General features: G+C 36.2%; 1 protein-coding gene across 5 annotated transcripts in view; it reads left to right on the top strand.

Moving 5' to 3' along the window:
• Pclo (piccolo presynaptic cytomatrix protein) overlaps nt 1-18118 on the top strand; it is a 263933-nt gene that overhangs the window by 155337 nt on the left and 90478 nt on the right. For all 5 annotated transcript variants that reach the window (XM_090332895.1, XM_090332894.1, XM_090332893.1 and 2 more), the window contains 2 exons: nt 7818-10023; nt 14609-14745. In XM_090332895.1, the coding sequence (XP_090189021.1) occupies nt 7818-10023; nt 14609-14745 (2343 nt within the window). The remainder of the gene's footprint in view (nt 1-7817; nt 10024-14608; nt 14746-18118) is intronic.

The raw sequence follows: 18118 nt of genomic DNA on the forward strand, positions 1-18118 counted from the left end.
ACCAAAGCATATGGTATGACTTGTGGATAGATAAAACATACTTACAACTCAGTATGTCAATAAACAGATTTGGGTGATGGAAAGGTAGTATACTCATTGAATATGTATGCATGCAGTAGGAGAGAACAAGAAAAGAAATGGCAAGTGTTGTTGTTAAATTAAAACTTACAAGAATGTGGTGAGGAAAAGAATTTAAAAGATGTCTCAGTAAGCACTTAGTCCTTGCAGACCTGGAAAAATTATTTAATTGACATATAATCAGCAGCAGAAAAATATGGAGAAAAAGTAAAAGTATTGGGACGTGGTTTCATTGGTCTCTGAAAGATAACTTAACTTGAGAAGGTCTTTATGAAAACTGTTTCATTATCCAATTATGAACTTTTAGGACAATAAATAAAGTGTGTGTGTGTGTGTGTGCGTGCATGTGTGTGTGTGTAAAATGAGAAGCACAAACTGATACAAAGATTAGGAAAGAGAAAGGACTTTTTTTTTTTTGCCAGTCCTGTGCTTGGGCTCAGGGTCTGAGCACTTTCCTTGGACTTTTTCAAAGCTAACACTTTACTACTTGAGGCTCAGCACCACTTCTGGCTTTTTTCTATGTATGTAGTACCGAGGAATCAAACCCCGGTTTTCGTGTATGCTAGGCAAGCACTCTACCACTAGGCCAAACTCCCGGCCCAAGAAAGGACTTTTAATATCAGAACAATTTATAATGATAAAGATTTGCCCCCAAATTATACTAGTGATAGCAAATTCAGACCTGCAATTATGTTGTGAATGCTGAAAAGGATAGATTAAAAGCACCATAAGCAGTGTATAGTCTTTGTCTTATTGTCCCTGAGTTCTCATGTTATTAGACGTTTTAGGAAGCATTTATTTTCCAGTAAAGCACTCTGAACTAAAATACTGCTCTGATGAGGTGCATTACGGCATATGTGTATAAGGGTTAAATAATGAAGTTGGTATGAAAAATTGCTATGGCTATTCCACTAAGCCATATCAAATGACTTTTGAACAAAATATACAATATTTTACTTATGGTAGGAAAGCTATCTGATTTACTGAGAAGAGAGGAAGGAAGTCAAAGCAGGCTGAAGAAACGAAGAAAAAAATGTATATACATACACACATGCTTGTACGTGTACGTACATACATATATGAAACTATGCTCACCTGAACAAAAATCGGATTTCTAATAGGGCCGGTGAAATGATTTTAATGATTTTAGGAGAGAAAAGAAATTTATCTCTTTCTGACTTTCCAAAATAATATAAGGCAAAAAATGTCATACAGAATGGCATTTTTAATGCTTTGTCCAGTGAAGTAGAAACTCGTTTTCTGCTTGACTGCATAGCCCAAGAGCAATGACTTTGAGCAAGAAAACAAAGCAAACTGGGACAAGAAGTGCATTAAGAAGAAGTTTGAAGATGCCCAATAAAACACTGAGTGCCATTTTCTCAAAATTTAGTGGAGAATTGTTTTGTCTATACTACTGAACTTTGAAAAATAACTTGTAAGATCTTCAAATGTGTTACTTTCTGTTCTTTATAAATGAGCAGCAATTATCACATTTTTACAATCACATTTCAAAGGAATATTAAAAGTTAAAGAAAAATATCTACTTGTACAATTACAATTACACTCACTCAGAAAGAGTAACTTATTTATGACTAGTATTGATTCAAGACTATTCAATGATAAATATTGAATTCTTCTGCATTAAATATGTTGTCTGCGGGAGATGAGAAGACAGGATAATTAGATGGTAATAAATCATGGCTTCATGTGAGCACATGATTAATAGTTCAGTGAACAAATTCCTGATGTTTTCATATTCAGCTGCTATTTTGTCTCAAACTGCTGCTGTTTGAGACAGATTGGGACACGAGGTTCATTCACATTTTAGAGTGAAATTTGTGCCTTCCATCAATGCAATATGAGTCAAGTATAAAGGCAGATCTCCCAAGGTGTAGGCAAGGTACTGTCAGTAAAATATATAATACAGTGTGGACAGCATTTTATACAGTAGAAGTACAAATGATCCTATCTACTGTTCTCAAGGTGTGTATTTGTAGATAAATAACAGAAGCTGTATCTAACTCATCATTGTAATTTCAATCTATAGTACAGTGCATAACATGAAAGTGTTTACTGTTGACTATAAGTATTCTTAACTAGAGAAATACAGTTTGGGCTCCAGTAGTAGAGCATCAGTCTTGAGCAAAAAGCCAAGGGGGATTGCAATGCCTTGAGTTCAAGTCTTAGTACCAGCACAAAAAATAAACCAAAAACTCACAACCATGTTCATAACATTCCAGGGACTTCCAAGACACACTTTGTCTAAATACTTTTTAAAATTATTTTCTTCATTTCTAAAATTAAGTGTAACTATTCCAAGTGAGCTACTTTTTTAATTCTAGTATTTAATTTCCCAAACTAAAGAACTATCTTAAGATTTCACTATGTTTTAAATTGTATTATCAATCCTTCTTTGAAACAGAGGGCAACATATAACTTTCAACAAAGTGGTAGCATCTATAAACATTTTTCAGTCCCACTGGCTTTTTCTTACATGGTAACCTTTTCATAGTTATTTCAGTGGTGGAAACCATGCCCGGTATTTTTTTTCATATATTTTTTATTGTAATTAATAGAAGAGTTACATTATATTTGCCAGATAGAAGGCGCATTAATTTATATACATTGATACCCTTTCTCATGTCTTGGTCCCCATTTCCCTCCCCCACACCCCTCATCTTGTTTTCCCCCCTTCCCTATCCAATTTCAAGTAACCAAATACAAATATATCCAATATATCAGATAACAAAGTGAGATACTGTAACAATAGGAGATAACCAAGGGACAGCAAAAGAGATGAGAGATAACATAGTACATTAAGGACAACAATCACTCATTATATGGCTTTTGTTTCTATATCCTAGAGGTCCTTTCATTTAGCGTCCTACTATATGGCCTTATGTATCTAGGTTTTGCTCTATTGCAAATCTCTGCTAGGAGAGCCCAAGGTTTCTACTGATTATGACAAATGAGGGAAACCATTGAGCCTAAGTTCCTTTGAGTCTGGCTTACTTCACCTAATATGATTTTTTTTCTAAGTCTTTCCATTTCCTAACAAATGGGGCAATGTCATTCTTTCTGACAGCAGCATAGAATTCATTGTGTACAAATACCACATCTTGTTGTTCCACTCATCAACTGAGGGACATCTGGATTGGTTCCATATCTTTGCTATGGTAAATAGTGCTGCAATGAACATCGTTGTGCTAATGGATTTAATATGTCCTTGTTTCTGGACAATTGCTTGCCTGATATTTTTATGAGACATCTTGCTGCATATTCTGTGATTATAATGAGTATTTTCTAAAGGGTTTATTTACTTAACAGTTTTAGAGGCTGAGATTTCCATCTCAACAGGTTTAGTTCTGATCACCATATAGAAAAATGAGAAAGGAAAATGCTTATGTGCTGTAAAGCCCAAATGTGCATGAATAGCCTTGCTTTATACCCAAACACTTTTGGGTTAACTAACCAGAATAGGAGGCTTGATGTTTAGCATTATGAATCAAATTTCTAGAAAGGTAAAACAATCTGATTACTCTTATCTTCATTAATTTTATGAGGTCATTACTATAGCTTAGGATATCTCCTTTCCTTTTATCCTTTAACTGGCATGAATGTCTTTTCAAAATGTCACTCAAGTCCTAGTTCTTATATGAAGCCTGTGTATTTTCCATTCAGACTAAAGCATCTTTACATAAAAAGGGTAACATATTCCTCATTCAAAGATACAGTAATGGTGGATCTCTGATCTCTTCCTAAGAACATATCTTACTAGGCTCCCCTGAATCACTGATCCGCATCCATCGATTATTTTCTCGCCAAAGAGACATTTAACAATATGTTGCATTATTCTTGACTGACATAATAAACAGCTGGTATCTGGCAGATAGAGGACATAGTACATCATAACACTCCACAGGTTACAGAAAATCATCATCAAATAATTTAAAATAATCTGGCACAAAATGTTATTTGTACAAAAGTCAACCATTGCATAAATCGATGCTTGGCCATAAATAGACATGCATTGTATGCATACCACTTTCCATTCTTAAGGCCGAACTTAGGTTGGTGGCTTTTTTGAGAAACAGTGAATTCTAGGGAGAGACCATACTCAATTTTATCTATTTCTTCTGTGTTACCTATATTGCCACATCATAAGTTAAGGAAATTAAATTGGACTGTCATAGTTTTCTGTTTGATAAAGCCATAGTGATTGCTTCCCACATGACTGCATTGCAAGTCATTCCTGTAGTTATATATTTACAGCTTGATGGTTTGACTGGGTATTGCACATGCTATTGAAGTTAATTTGACCAGTATGTAATAACAGCAGTTGCTTTGAAGAAAAAAGTGATTAGTCAATTTAGATACATCTTTCAAAGTTTTTTTAATCGTATTTTATTATGGGGGTAACATATAGAGGGATTACAGTTACATTTGTCAGGTAGTGAGTACATTACTTCTTGAACATCAATACCCCTTCTCATGTTTTTGTCCCACATTCCTTCCCCGACCCCTTCCCAATCATCTTGTTTTATTTTGTACTTCCTCTCTTTGAATGCATTGAGAATTCTCTGGATTTGTACCCATCTCACTGATATTAATGCTCACTAGCTCCAGATTATTCTTGGCATTTTTGAACATGTTAATCTTATACTGTTTTCAACACTTAGGAAATGTCTCCTGTTTAAATCTTATTAAGGACGGCTTTCTATTTGTCTCATGTGTCTTTTTTTTTTTTAGTATCTTCCTTCCAGTGCCCTCTGTATATCTACTCACATCACCAATCTTAGATCATAGATCATTTCATTTCTTTCTTGTTATTTTTAAATGATATGCATAGTATTGTGGTTCTGAATATTATTATTTTTGTATCCACTTAATTAAAATCCAATACATAGCTTATGTGTTCCTTATATTGTCACAATTCACTTATTTTACTATTTTTTGGCCAACCTGGACACTGTTCCTGGGCATTCTAAAGACTAGTACTCTACCACTAGAGCCACAGCACCACTTCTGCCTTTTTTCTGTGTATGTTGCACTGAGGAATCAAACCCAAGGCTTCGTTCATGCTAGGCAAGCACTCTACTACTAGGTCAGATTCCCAGCCCCAAATGTCAGTTCTTAAGTTATTAGTTGGCAAACATTATTTCAAATTATATTTCTGCCTGAGGACTTATGAGAAGCTAATAAATCCTAAAACAACATATACTTAAATTTAAGTATGTGATTTTTTAAAAAATGGCTCCTCATTTAGGGATCATCTCATAAGAATGTGCCTGGAAGAGATATATGAAACAAGAGAAACAGTAATCATCCTTCTCATTAACTGAACAATTACATACTTCCACGAAAAATTGAAAAGGAAAATAGTATGTTATACCATCTCTACCACATGCATAACAAGGAAAAACAAACAGTATATAATTTTCATCTATTATTGAACATCATCATACTTGGAGGGCAGAAAAAAATTATGTTAAAAAGAAATAGAAGTTTCTAGATATATAGGTTAATATTTTGGAAAATTGCTAATTAAAAGAATAATTATGGGCCGGGAGTTTGGCCTAGTGGTTAAAGTGCTTGCCTAGCATGCGCGAAGACCCGGGTTCGATTCTTTGGTACCACATACATACAAAAAAAAAAGCTGGAAGTGGTGCTGAGGCTCAAGTGGTAGAGCTCTAGCCTTGAGAAAGTCCAAGGACAGTGCTCAGGCCCTGAGCTCAAGCCCAGGACTGGCAAAAAAAAAAGAATAATTATGATTTTAATTATAATTTTATTATTATCTATGGTCATTGGTTATTCAAGAGATTAGCTTGTGCATTTTTAGATTTTTTTTGAAGATTTGGAATGTCTATCAGAAGCCTGTAGAAAAAAAGATTTGAAGGAAGCAATAGTGGCTATCTATAGCATTAAACAGCTGTTTCATTTAGTCGCTACACGATTCTGACTTTTGTGTCTAGTATATAAGATAAAAATAATGAGGGTAAGAGAGAATATGACTTGTCAGGAAGCTCCTCTGGAAATATGTCTTCCACCTTTCTCTTCAGATTTTTTTTTTCATGAACATGAGCACACTTCAACTTTCAAATCAGTGTAAGCTGCTGCACTGCCAACTGAGAATCTGAAATGTCAGAAATCCACATAAACTACAAAAGATCTTTAAGATGCTGATTCATATTTTGATATTTAGTAAGGAAATGTTTCGTGGAGATACATGATGAAAGCAGAGAAATAGCAACAGGAAGCAGATGAAAGTGAAGGAAATAAAACTAAAAATGATTTTGAAACATTTAGTAAATTACAGTGGCTTAGAAAAATATGATCTAATTAGTAAACATTTTTGACTGTACTGGTGTTAGAATTCAGGGCTTTGTACTCACAAGGCAGGTATTCTCCAGCTTGAGACAAACCTCCATCCCTTTTGCTCCATTTATTTTTTGAAAAATCATCCGTATTTTTCCACAGACTAACCATAGCTAGAATGACAAGTGAAATCTGCTACACCCAGCTTTTTCTGTGAAGATGTGGTGTCATAAACATTTTCTGTCCAAGCTGTGCTCAAAATACTATCTTCCTTATCTCCATCTATCTCCTAAATAGCTAGGATTATAGGCATACACCACTGGCTGGGGAATAGGCATGAATGGGTCTTTAAATAGTCTTAGATTTGTTTAGTCACTATTACTTTTCTGCCATATACTGCTCATTCGAGATTAGGGAGGCATTAAGGCCTTAGAGTTGGGAGAAAAAAGACCTAATGATGGTGAAAAGACCTAAATCTAGTTGTAAATGCATTTTTATTACTTTGGCAACTTTGAAAACATTAGTTCATTTTAGCTTTAACTGGTTACAGTATCTTTCATGTGTTTGGATATTCCAAAATTACAAGATTCTTGGGACTTGTTTATCTTAGAAATAAACTTACGATTAACAAAATACCAAATACTGATGAAAAATAGACCCAGTGTACTCTCACTGCAGTCATTCCATTTTGTTTCATGTAGAAGTTGCTAGTAGCTGCAATTTTTGAAACTAAAATTACTAACATAGTCATAATGTGTATGTATGAGGAGATATATACATATACACATATGTATACATAAATACATCAAACATATATATCTGTATATGCTTAGTAAAGATGAACGAAGCTTTGAATTAGGTATAAGCTCATAAGATTAAATAGAAACTTCATTGAGATTATTCTGGAGAATTTGAAGATTTCAAAACACTTTAGGGCTAGAATAACAGTGACCCACAGGCTGGGGCCCAGACTGGCAGTGGCAAAATGGCATAGCATCAACTTAGCTATCAGCTAACATCTTTAACAAATGAAATGTACATTTTGGCCGGTCAACACAATGTTCTGGGAATAGATTCCCTAAATAATTTCTGTATGTTAATTTAGATGGAAATGCATTTTAAGGGTTGCCTTAATAATCTAAAATATAAAGCCAAAATAAGCAGTGAATTTGGTCCTGATTTTAGTCCCACCTGTAATGTTACAAAAATCATAGTAATAAATGATCATTTATCAAGAAAAAAAATCTTCTATTTACTTCCACTTGCCATCAAAACTGAAAACTTATGTGTAAAAGTTTTACTTTCATGTTGTGGTATCACCAACATTCCAGTAGTCCATTTGTTTCTGTGTAAATTATGAACTTCTCCACCTTTGCCTTTTTCCATTGAGAATGAAACGCTGTATTTTGTTTACTCGATTATAGACAAAAGGTTCTCAGACCATGACATCCTCTGGCACCCAGAAGAAAGTTAAGAGAACGCTCCCCAATCCGCCTCCGGAGGAGGCTTCCACAGGAACTCAGTCAGCATACAGTGCCATGGGCACCGCCTCTAGGAGAAGAATCTGCAGAACCAACACCATGGCTCGTGCCAAGATTCTCCAGGACATAGACCGAGAACTTGATCTTGTCGAACGGGAATCAGCCAAGCTGAGAAAGAAACAGGCGGAACTGGATGAAGAAGAAAAGGAGATCGACGCCAAGCTTCGATACTTGGAAATGGGAATTAATAGGAGGAAAGAGGCCTTACTGAAGGAGAGAGAAAAGAGGGAGCGAGCCTACCTGCAGGGTGTCGCGGAGGATCGTGATTACATGTCTGACAGCGAAGTCAGCAGCACCAGACCAACCCGAATAGAGAGTCAACATGGCATCGAGCGACCCAGAACAGCACCCCAGACCGAATTCAGCCAGTTCATACCACCCCAGACACAAACAGAATCTCAGCTTGTTCCTCCAACCAGCCCTTATACCCAGTACCAGTACTCTTCTCCTGCTCTCCCTACTCAAGCACCCACCCCCTACACCCAGCAGTCCCATTTCCAGCAGCAAACCTTGTACCACGGGCAAGTCTCGCCTTACCAGACTCAGCCCACTTTCCAAGCCGTGGCCACGATGTCCTTCACCCCGCAAGCTCAGCCCACCCCGACCCCACAACCGTCCTACCAGCTACCATCTCAGATGATGGTGTTACCGCAGAAGCCACGACAGACCACCTTGTACTTAGAGCCCAAGATAACTTCCAACTACGAAGTGATTCGCAACCAACCCCTCATGATCGCACCCGTGTCCACGGACAACACCTACGCCGTGTCCCACCTTGGAGGTACTAAGTACAGCACTCTGGACTTGAGGATCGGCCTGGAGGAGTCCAGGAGGAGCATGGCCAGCAGCCCCGTATCCAGCATCTCCGCCGATTCCTTCTACGCAGACATCGACCACCACGCCTCCCGAAACTATGTCCTCCTGGATGACATGGGGGAGATCAGCAAAGGGACCAGCGCCTTGGGCCCGGCCTTCAGCCTGCACGAGAAGGATCTGTCCAAAACAGACCGCCTCCTCCGCCCCCCGGAGCCTCGCCGGCCCCCTGAAGTGACCGACTTCCTGGCGCCTTTGCAGACTTCCTCCAGGCTGCATGGCTACGTGAAGGCGGCGGAGGAGGATCCCTTGGAGGATCCCTACGAACTGAAGCTTCTGAAGCATCAGATCAAACAGGAATTCCGCAGAGGGACGGACGGCCTGGACCACCTCCCCGGCATGTCCCATTACTACCACGCCGAGACCAGCTACCGGCCCTTCCCCAAATCGGAGAAGTACAGCATCAGTCGACTCACCCTGGAAAAGCAAGCGGCCAAACAGCTGCCTGCAGCCATCCTCTACCAGAAGCAGTCGAAGCATAAGAAGTCCCTGGTGGACCCCAAACTCTCCAAGTTCTCGCCCATTCAAGAGAGCAGAGACCTGGAACCCGACTATGCCGGTTACCTGACCTCCAGCACATCGTCTCTCGGGGGCCTGTCCTCCAGGGCCAGGATCCTCCAAGACGACCTCGCCTTCGGCCTCCGGAAAAACATCACTGACCAGCAGAAGTTCCTGGGCTCGTCCCTGGGCTCGGGGCTGGGCACATTAGGGAGCACTCTCCGCTCGGCCCTGCAGGACGAAGCCGACAAGCCGTACAGCAGCGGCAGTGGCGGCAGCAGGTCCCGGCCTTCCTCCAGGCCTTCGTCTGTCTACGGGCTGGATCTGTCCATCAAGAGGGATTCCTCCAGCTCCTCGCTGAGGCTGAAAGCCCAAGAGGCCGAAGCGCTGGACGTTTCCTTCAGCCACGCGTCCTCCTCGGCCAGGACGAAGCCCACCAGTTTACCCATCAGCCAGAGTCGAGGGAGGATCCCCATCGTGGCCCAGAACTCCGAAGAAGAAAGTCCACTCAGTCCCGTGGGCCAGCCCATGGGAATGGCCAGGGCCGCCGCTGGTCCCCTGCCGCCTATATCGGCCGACACCAGGGATCAGTTCGGGTCCAGCCACTCACTGCCTGAAGTTCAGCAACACATGAGAGAAGAGTCCAGGACTCGGGGTTACGACCGTGACATCGCGTTCATCATGGATGACTTCCAGCATGCCATGTCCGACAGTGAAGGTAACGTGGGCCTCAGACCGTCCCGTCACTCTCCAAACTCGGGTTCTTCCTTTCGTGCATGCTTATGTCTCCTCTTCCCAGGATGCGGCCTCCCTCTCTCCCTGCAGCTTTTGTTGCACGTTGACTTCCGTTGGGTTTCGTGTATGTATGTGGAACTTTTTATCTCGTGGATAGACTGTGGCATCCTTCATTTTAGTTTAGTCTTTGATTCCAATTTTCTTTTTCTTTTCTTTTTTGTTTGGATTGCTTGCTTCATTGGTTTCGTGTTTGCTCTTCTAAAATCATGACCCAGTAATTCTATCCAGAAAATACGATCATCCATTGGACTTCTAGATAGAAACTTTTCTGTCGTACCATTTCCATTTGTTGAAGTGATTTGGTGTTAGAGCGATTAAGTAATTTTTGCTAGATTTTTTGACCCAATTATGTTATTCTTAGGCGATAAGTGCATAATAGTTTAAACATGTTCTTTTTTTTGAGGACTTTTAGGTCAATTTCTAATGTAAGTATGATGTAGCATTTTATAATTCTCATACAGTACACATGTGTTTTATCATTCTGATTAATACTATTTTTCACTTCTTTGTACATTTTCCATCTAGAAAGTTTAGCAATAAATAAGAAACTAGCAATAAATAATCTTATTTATTTGATGTGATGTATTTATTTGCTTATACAAAAAATTTTTACATTAAATTTGACTTTAAATTATGAACTACTTTTGAGAATTTTAGCTACTTGGAGTTCAAACTTTCCCAGTGTGTGTACTTTGATTATTTATTTCATTCCCTGTTTTAGACCTGAGACCTGGTTTTTTATATGAGCTTTAAAACAACTTCAGTCATAAACATGAGTTTTTCATTTTTATTTAATCATATAAATATATAAGGATAAATATATATGTGGTCCTTATAAATGTGTAAGTATCATAAAAATTGCCAAGTGTAATTTTAATTGTAGATATGAAGGAAAAATATAGTTTGGAATATGAAGAATTTTGTCCATGCCAGTAGGACTCAGGGCTCTTGATTCTTCTTTGATTTAAATTCCTTGTATGCTATACATATGAACATATGAAAAGTTGAAGTCCTGGAAATGAAACAATTGTAATCAAATGGAAACATTATTTCAGTCTTTTGGAGATTCCAATGGACTAAGCTGACACGAATATTCTCTACATGCACATATAGCCCCTTGAATGAATATTCACAGAAAAACATGTTTTTACTTAAAGAATATTTTTTCGGCTTGTGCATATTGATACAGATATGATTTTTAAGACTCAAATCTGAGATTTTTATAGAAAAAGAAAACCATCTGAAGGAAGACAAACTGCCTTTCCTTGTAAAACCCAATTGACTTCTATTTTTCTAGATGTTTCCTCCTCTCCAGGTTGTTGGATTGATCAGTTCTACTGGTAGCTATTTTAAAAAAAAGAATTGTAATGTTATATGAAATCTTTATTTTTTAAGTTTTGTTTTCTAATACATTTTACATTTTATGCACATTCTATGCATATACAGAATGGCTATTGATGAAGAGTAAAAGGCACAAAACTCTAGATGAGGTCTGACTTAAAAAAAAAAAAGAACCTATATTTGAAATAGGAAAGGGAAGGGGGGAAAACAAGATGAGAGGCGGGGTGGGGGGAGGGAAATGGAGACCAAGACATGAGAAAGGGTATCAATGTTTGTGAAGCAATGTCCCTTCTATCTGCTGAATATAACATACCCTTCTATTAACTACAATAAAAAATATATGAAAAAAAAGAACCTAGGGACCAGGAGTTTGGCTAGTGGTAGAGTGCTTGCCTAGCATGCACAAAGACCTGGGTTCAATTCTTCAGTACCACATACATAGAAAAAAACCCGAAGTGATGCTGAGGCTCAAGTGGTAGTGCCCTAGCCTTGAGAAAGGACAGTGCTCAGGCTCTGAGTTCAAGCCCCAGGACTGGCAAAAAAGAAAAAACCTAAAGGCTGTATCTACATACTGAAGAGGTTATATCGGAAAGAATTGGAAAATTAACTTTTTGTCACAGATGAGTCTCATTGTGTTGTTATGTGTATACATGTTTGTGGTTACCCAAGTATTACTCACTTATTTTAATATATATTTTAATTTTACAACTGATCATTTTTATTTATATATCAATAATTTATACTAATAGCCACCAATGACTCCAAATGAATAGTTTTGATAAAAGAAATAAGGTATCATGCAACCTACAAATATTGATGTGGATAAAGATGATACCAAAGAAGAAAACAATTTACATGAAATTTAAAAGCAATGTATTTAAGTTAAGCAGACAAAAATTATTCACAAAGGTTATATTGATTCAGAATTAAAGGAAAATTATAAGAAATGGAATCACATACAATTGTATTTCAAATTGAATTTGGAAAGGTACATGTCCAAATAAATTGATATATTAGACAGGAAGCCTACTTAAGTGGTAGATTCCGTAGTACCACACAAGTGTGAGACCCTGAGTTCAAACTCCAGTGTCACACACACACACACACACACACACACATACACACACACACCCCAATAGAAATCACTACAACAAATCAATTCATACAGTGCATTATTCATGATCATTTATTAAAATTAGTAAAGATACATTTTCTTTTCATTAAAAACATAATATAAACACTTAAGACATAAAGCAAATTCTGTTCTTTGTGGTTGAGGACAATCGAATAAATTTCTAGGGGCTGATTACTAATAATAAATGTTATTTATTTTTACTTTCAAGTGGAAAGTACACAAAATACTTTCTTGTAAAATTAGTCACTTGGTTTCTGATTACTGTGCTAGCATAATAATTACGGGACAGATTGGGGAAAATTGTTTGTATTAATGAAGTTTACAATTTCTCCCAGTGTATTTATTTAATATTATTTTATGTGCATAACATTATTTTTATTGTTAAAGGGTTACAGCTTAGCAAAGATTTAAGCCTTATTTTCAGGCAATTTATAATCAATAATTAAGCAGTTTAGGTAATGTACATTCACAAAACAGTCTTGTATTTCTATTGAGAAATACTATGTAATTTCTCAAATTTAAGAATTGATAACCTAGGACACATTATCTCTCGTTCCATGTTTATTGCAGAAAAATCATGTGGTTAAAAGCAGCAATGAGCAAGATCATAGGTATAGAGATGAGTTACTGTCCGTACATTGAAATGTTCAGTCTTGTCAGCATAGAAACGATGGAACTGGCCCACAGAAACTTTTATAATTTTTGTAAGAAAATGTAATCCTAGAAGTAGAAACAAAACGGAAATAGATCTTGATAAGATAGAGTGGAAATCTCACTATGTAGTATTATATATGATATAAGATGCAATTGCAGAAAAGCACAGGTTGACTGCACCATCAAAAATCTTTTAAAATGAACATTTTAAGAAGAGTCAATTCATCTTCCATTTAGAAGGCAGCACTGTATTTCCAAGTTCTACTAATTAGGGTCCCTAGTTACAAAATTACAATGTCATTTTTTTCTTGTGTGGTAGTGTGATGCCAACTCCAGGGTTTTAACTTAATAGGCAGTCATTCCACTATCTGAGCCACACTCCTAGTTCAAAGTGAAGTTACTTATACTAGGGTTTATAAAATAGGATTTAAAATAGGACTTATAATCACTCTGTCATAGCTTTAAGACTCAGAAAGGAATAATAGAAAGAGATGGAAAATTTTAGTTATCATATACTTTAAACATACTTAAATTTTCAAAAATACTTTATGGTGTAAACTCTTCAGTGATCTATAAGAAATGTAATCGAACAAATCTCAAATTTCTACATCTATGCTTTAAAACAAGAATAGATTTACTTGAATTAAAAGTTTTAAAAGAAATATTTTAAATATTAAGCTACCAATGTGCTTTTGGCACAAATATTCTGAGCAATAAATAACCTGTAGGATTCTCTTAGAAGCAAATTGTTCTTCTGTTGTGAGTACTGTAGAAATGTCATTTGGGGGGCTGGAAATTTGGCTCAGTGCTGCTTACCTAGTATGCATGAGGCACTGGGTTTGATTTCTTGGTACTACATGAACAAAAAATAAAGTTAATTAAAAAGTAAAGAAATGCAACATTTAATGAAAATTCACTCATTGTGGAATCCAGTAACCCCATCTTGGCGTAGGGTTCATGTAGTAGTGGTTATGTGACTGAAATTTCCATGCATATTTTTTTTTCAGATTCTCAACTATGTATGGTGAAACATACCCAGAGTTCTTAGAACTTAATAAACTGAAGTTAAATAGGATGATTCTTGCTCATTTACTTATATAATCCTTAACCCAATTTCATTGTATCCTAATTTAAAATGTGATTTTTTTAATTTGTTTTGCTCTGAGATGTTGGAACAGCTGTGCTCATCATTTTTTTCTAGTTATTCTGTATTTAATCAGATAATGAATGTGATGTGTTTGGTACCATGGGGGCAATTTATCTGAAATGCGTGTATTATTAACAAGCCAAGTGCATGTTAGTACTGCCAAGCATCTGCTGCCCTTCACCATCTGATGAGTCGCAGTTGCAATGTCTGATGTTTCCTTGGTCTCTAAAGCCTATCACTTGCGTCGTGAAGAAACGGATTGGTTTGATAAGCCCAGGGACTCCCGTTTGGAAAATGGACATGGTCTGGACCGAAAACTGCCAGAAAGATTGGTGCACTCTAGACCACTCAGTCAACATCAAGAGCAAGTAAGTGCTGCATTTAGCTATCTTTTAGGTTTTCCTTAACAAGAAAAGATTCATTTATGCTTGAATATGATTTCAGTTATCCTAAACCTTGCCCCCAAATAATCCATTTTTGATAACTTAAACAAGTATTTCTACATTTTATCAGCTCGGATTGTTACTGGTTCATAGATGTGTTGTGTCCATCAGACAATTTAAACAATTCCATTATATAGTAGATAATTACTAAATTTGTATTATATATACAGCAGTGTTATTACATGGAGTTCTTGAGGAGCTTAAAGAATACCAAGGAAGACAGAGTATAAAATTCAGTATTTTCCAGAAACATTATTTTCAGTGTCTAAAATATAACAAATATGATGATGATCAAGCCAACTCAGCCAAGAGGGAAAGGAAGGTTTTCATGAAAGGAAAAAAAGATATACTTTATGGAAACAGTCAACATTTTATAGTTATAGTCTGGATTATATCAATATAGCCACTGATATAAAGTGAATAATGAAGAATAAGTAAAGAACTCAAAGTTGAAGGAATTATTATAATTAGATAACTATAACAAAATTTGTGTATTATTTTAAAGCTAATGAAGTAATATTTCATTGAAACTTGAGCACTGCTAAGACATAAAGGCTAGGTAAATTGAAGGTAATAGTCTGGTAAACTCAGTGGCCCTAAACTCTTTCCCTGCCATAGCAGACACTTGTAGGTTATACATCATGACAATTATGAAGATAGCTACCAAAGAAATAGCTTATTTATTCACTTACATCCTGATTACCCTACCTAGTGAATGACTGGTAGAGTTGATAACAGTAATTTGAAGCTGAGATAGTCCACAAGAATTTACTGTACTCTAATTTAGTATGATTGACTTTAATTCACATGTTGATTATACTTCATAAACTAGAACAAGGATTTTGCTGTGCAAATACTGTAATGCTTTGTCTCTGACTTCTTCCTAGGAAGCTTCAATTTTAATGAATGTATTTTGAACTGTCAATAAGAATATCCTTTACTCAGAATTTGTCAAATATGCTATCTCATTTTCTTGAAACATGGAAATTCTTCTCTATATATTTTAATTATTTTGTTTTTAGATTTTTGTCTTTGATGCATTTAAATTTAGGATTTTATTTCCCACTGTAAACATGTCAATATGCTTTCCTTCTTTGTACTTTATTTTAGTACATTGGGTGATACTAAATTATCCATTTCTTAGCTCCTGTTGATATTCTTAAAATTGTATTTTTAGTTATAAGTCTACTCACTACAAAGCAGTCTGGCTAGGAATATAGTCATGAAATAAATTTATTTAAATGTGCTTTAAGACATTAAATTTACTTTTTAATCTACAGTTTCTAGCATGGTAATTTGTCTATTGAAGATAGCATCCTTAAAAAAATATATATATCTATATATATTTTGCCAGTCCTGGTGACTGAACTCAGGCCCTGAGCACTGTCCTTGGCCAAACTCCCAGCCACCTTAAATATATTTTAAACATACCTGCAATAATGTTTTATGTATTATCCATATCAGTTATTTCTCTGATGTGCAGTATTTCCAACAATCATATATAATGTAAATAAAAGATGCAAATGTTTGCCTCTTCGTCTGTGGCTCAGGAGGCTCAGATCTGAGGGTGCCAGTTTTAAACCAACTGAGGCAAAAATCCCATGAGATTTTTTTATCTCCATTTAACTAACAAAAAGCCATAAATGGAACTAAAGTTCAAGTGGTAGAGCATTAGCTTTGAGGAGGAAAATATTCAGGAACTGTGCCCAGGCCCTGAATTCAAACAATAAAATCAGCACCAAAAAAAGAAGTTTAAAAAAATTCAGTAAAGGTGTTTTTGTTGTTCTTATTGGTTTTTTAAAATCATAGTAACACAGCTATATACATTAAATTGCTATGGAAAAGAATTTCTTCTAACACTACTACTCCTTAGGTACTGAGAAAGGAGTTTTCCAATGAATATATCTATTTTAAATTACTTGAGAATGTATGTAGGTAATCTGTGCTACCCTTAAAAACCTTTTAAATTGGGCTGTGAGTTTGGCCTAGTGGTAGAGTGCTTGCCTAACATGCAAGAAGACTAGGGATCAATTCCTTGGTACCACATACATAGAAAACAGCCAGAAGTGGTGCTGAGCCCAAGCCAAGACTGGCAAAACAAACAACAACAACAACAACATAAAAGAACATTCTAAATCTGTCTGTTTAGGTAGGGAAATACAGATTGTCCTAGTGAGAGTTCTAATTTCCTGTTACTAATGTATGCACACTTACAGTTATTTTTCTTTTAAGTAAATCATACACAACAAATACTTTAATAGTAATATTAAAAATTATGCTGAAGGGGCTGGGAGTTAGGCCTAGTAGTAGAGTGCTTGCTTAGTATGCACAAAGTCCCAGGTTTGATTTCTTGGTACCATATACATAGGAAAAAAAAAAACTGAAAGTGGTGTTGTGGCTCAACTGCTGGAGCCAAAATGCAAATACACAGTGTTATGAAATAATTATGAACAACTACATAGCAATTACATAGCAACTACACAGGCAAGGAAAGTTAACATGATATGCACATAGAAACTGGTTTAGACCAGAGTCATAACTTAAGCATTGCCCAAACAAGTGACAGCTATGTCAAGCTATGTGACAATAATTTGTTTTTACTGTTTTTTTCTCCAAATAGAAACTATCTCAGATATAGCATATACTTTAATTCTGTAGCATCTTAGAGTGTTATTATGTAAAGTTCAAAATTCATGCTTTGTAGTGTTACAATTTAAGCACTGGCTCCTTTAACTCATGACTGTATTTTGGCCTAGAGAGCAGAAAAGTAGTATTTTAATTTTATTCATTTTTTATCTCAAATTATAAAAGGCAATATAGAACTCTAGGCACCAATAAAATCAAGATGTTTTTATTTGAAAACGTATGTGTAACAAGAGTTCATGTTCATAAAGTGCTCTGGAAGCAAAAGAAAACCAAATAGACTGATGCAAACACATGCATTTGCTTTAAAGTATTTTATAGAAATTATACATAAGGAGAAAAAATGTTTGGACATTTTTGCTAGATACATATCCATGGTAACAATTAAATAAACAAATACATAAGTTAATATCTGTTCTTATTTAAATACATATGAATTTCTATATTATGTTTATCTGTATTCTCTATTCGCCTCCTTGAAATCCAACTCTGTGAAGTTATGAGATCATCTAGATCATCTAAATTCATTTACTTTTAAAAGCTTTTATTATTAACCACATAAGACTAATATTCTTTAAAGGGTGGATGCCTCCCCTATGCACTATGGCTGCACACATACTGTGCAGTCCGTGTGGCCCAAATAGCATCTGCCTGT

This window comes from Megascapheus bottae, chromosome 5 (genome assembly GCF_031878675.1).
Source record: "Megascapheus bottae isolate mThoBot1 chromosome 5, mThoBot2.hap1, whole genome shotgun sequence".
NCBI lineage: Eukaryota > Metazoa > Chordata > Mammalia > Rodentia > Geomyidae > Megascapheus > Megascapheus bottae.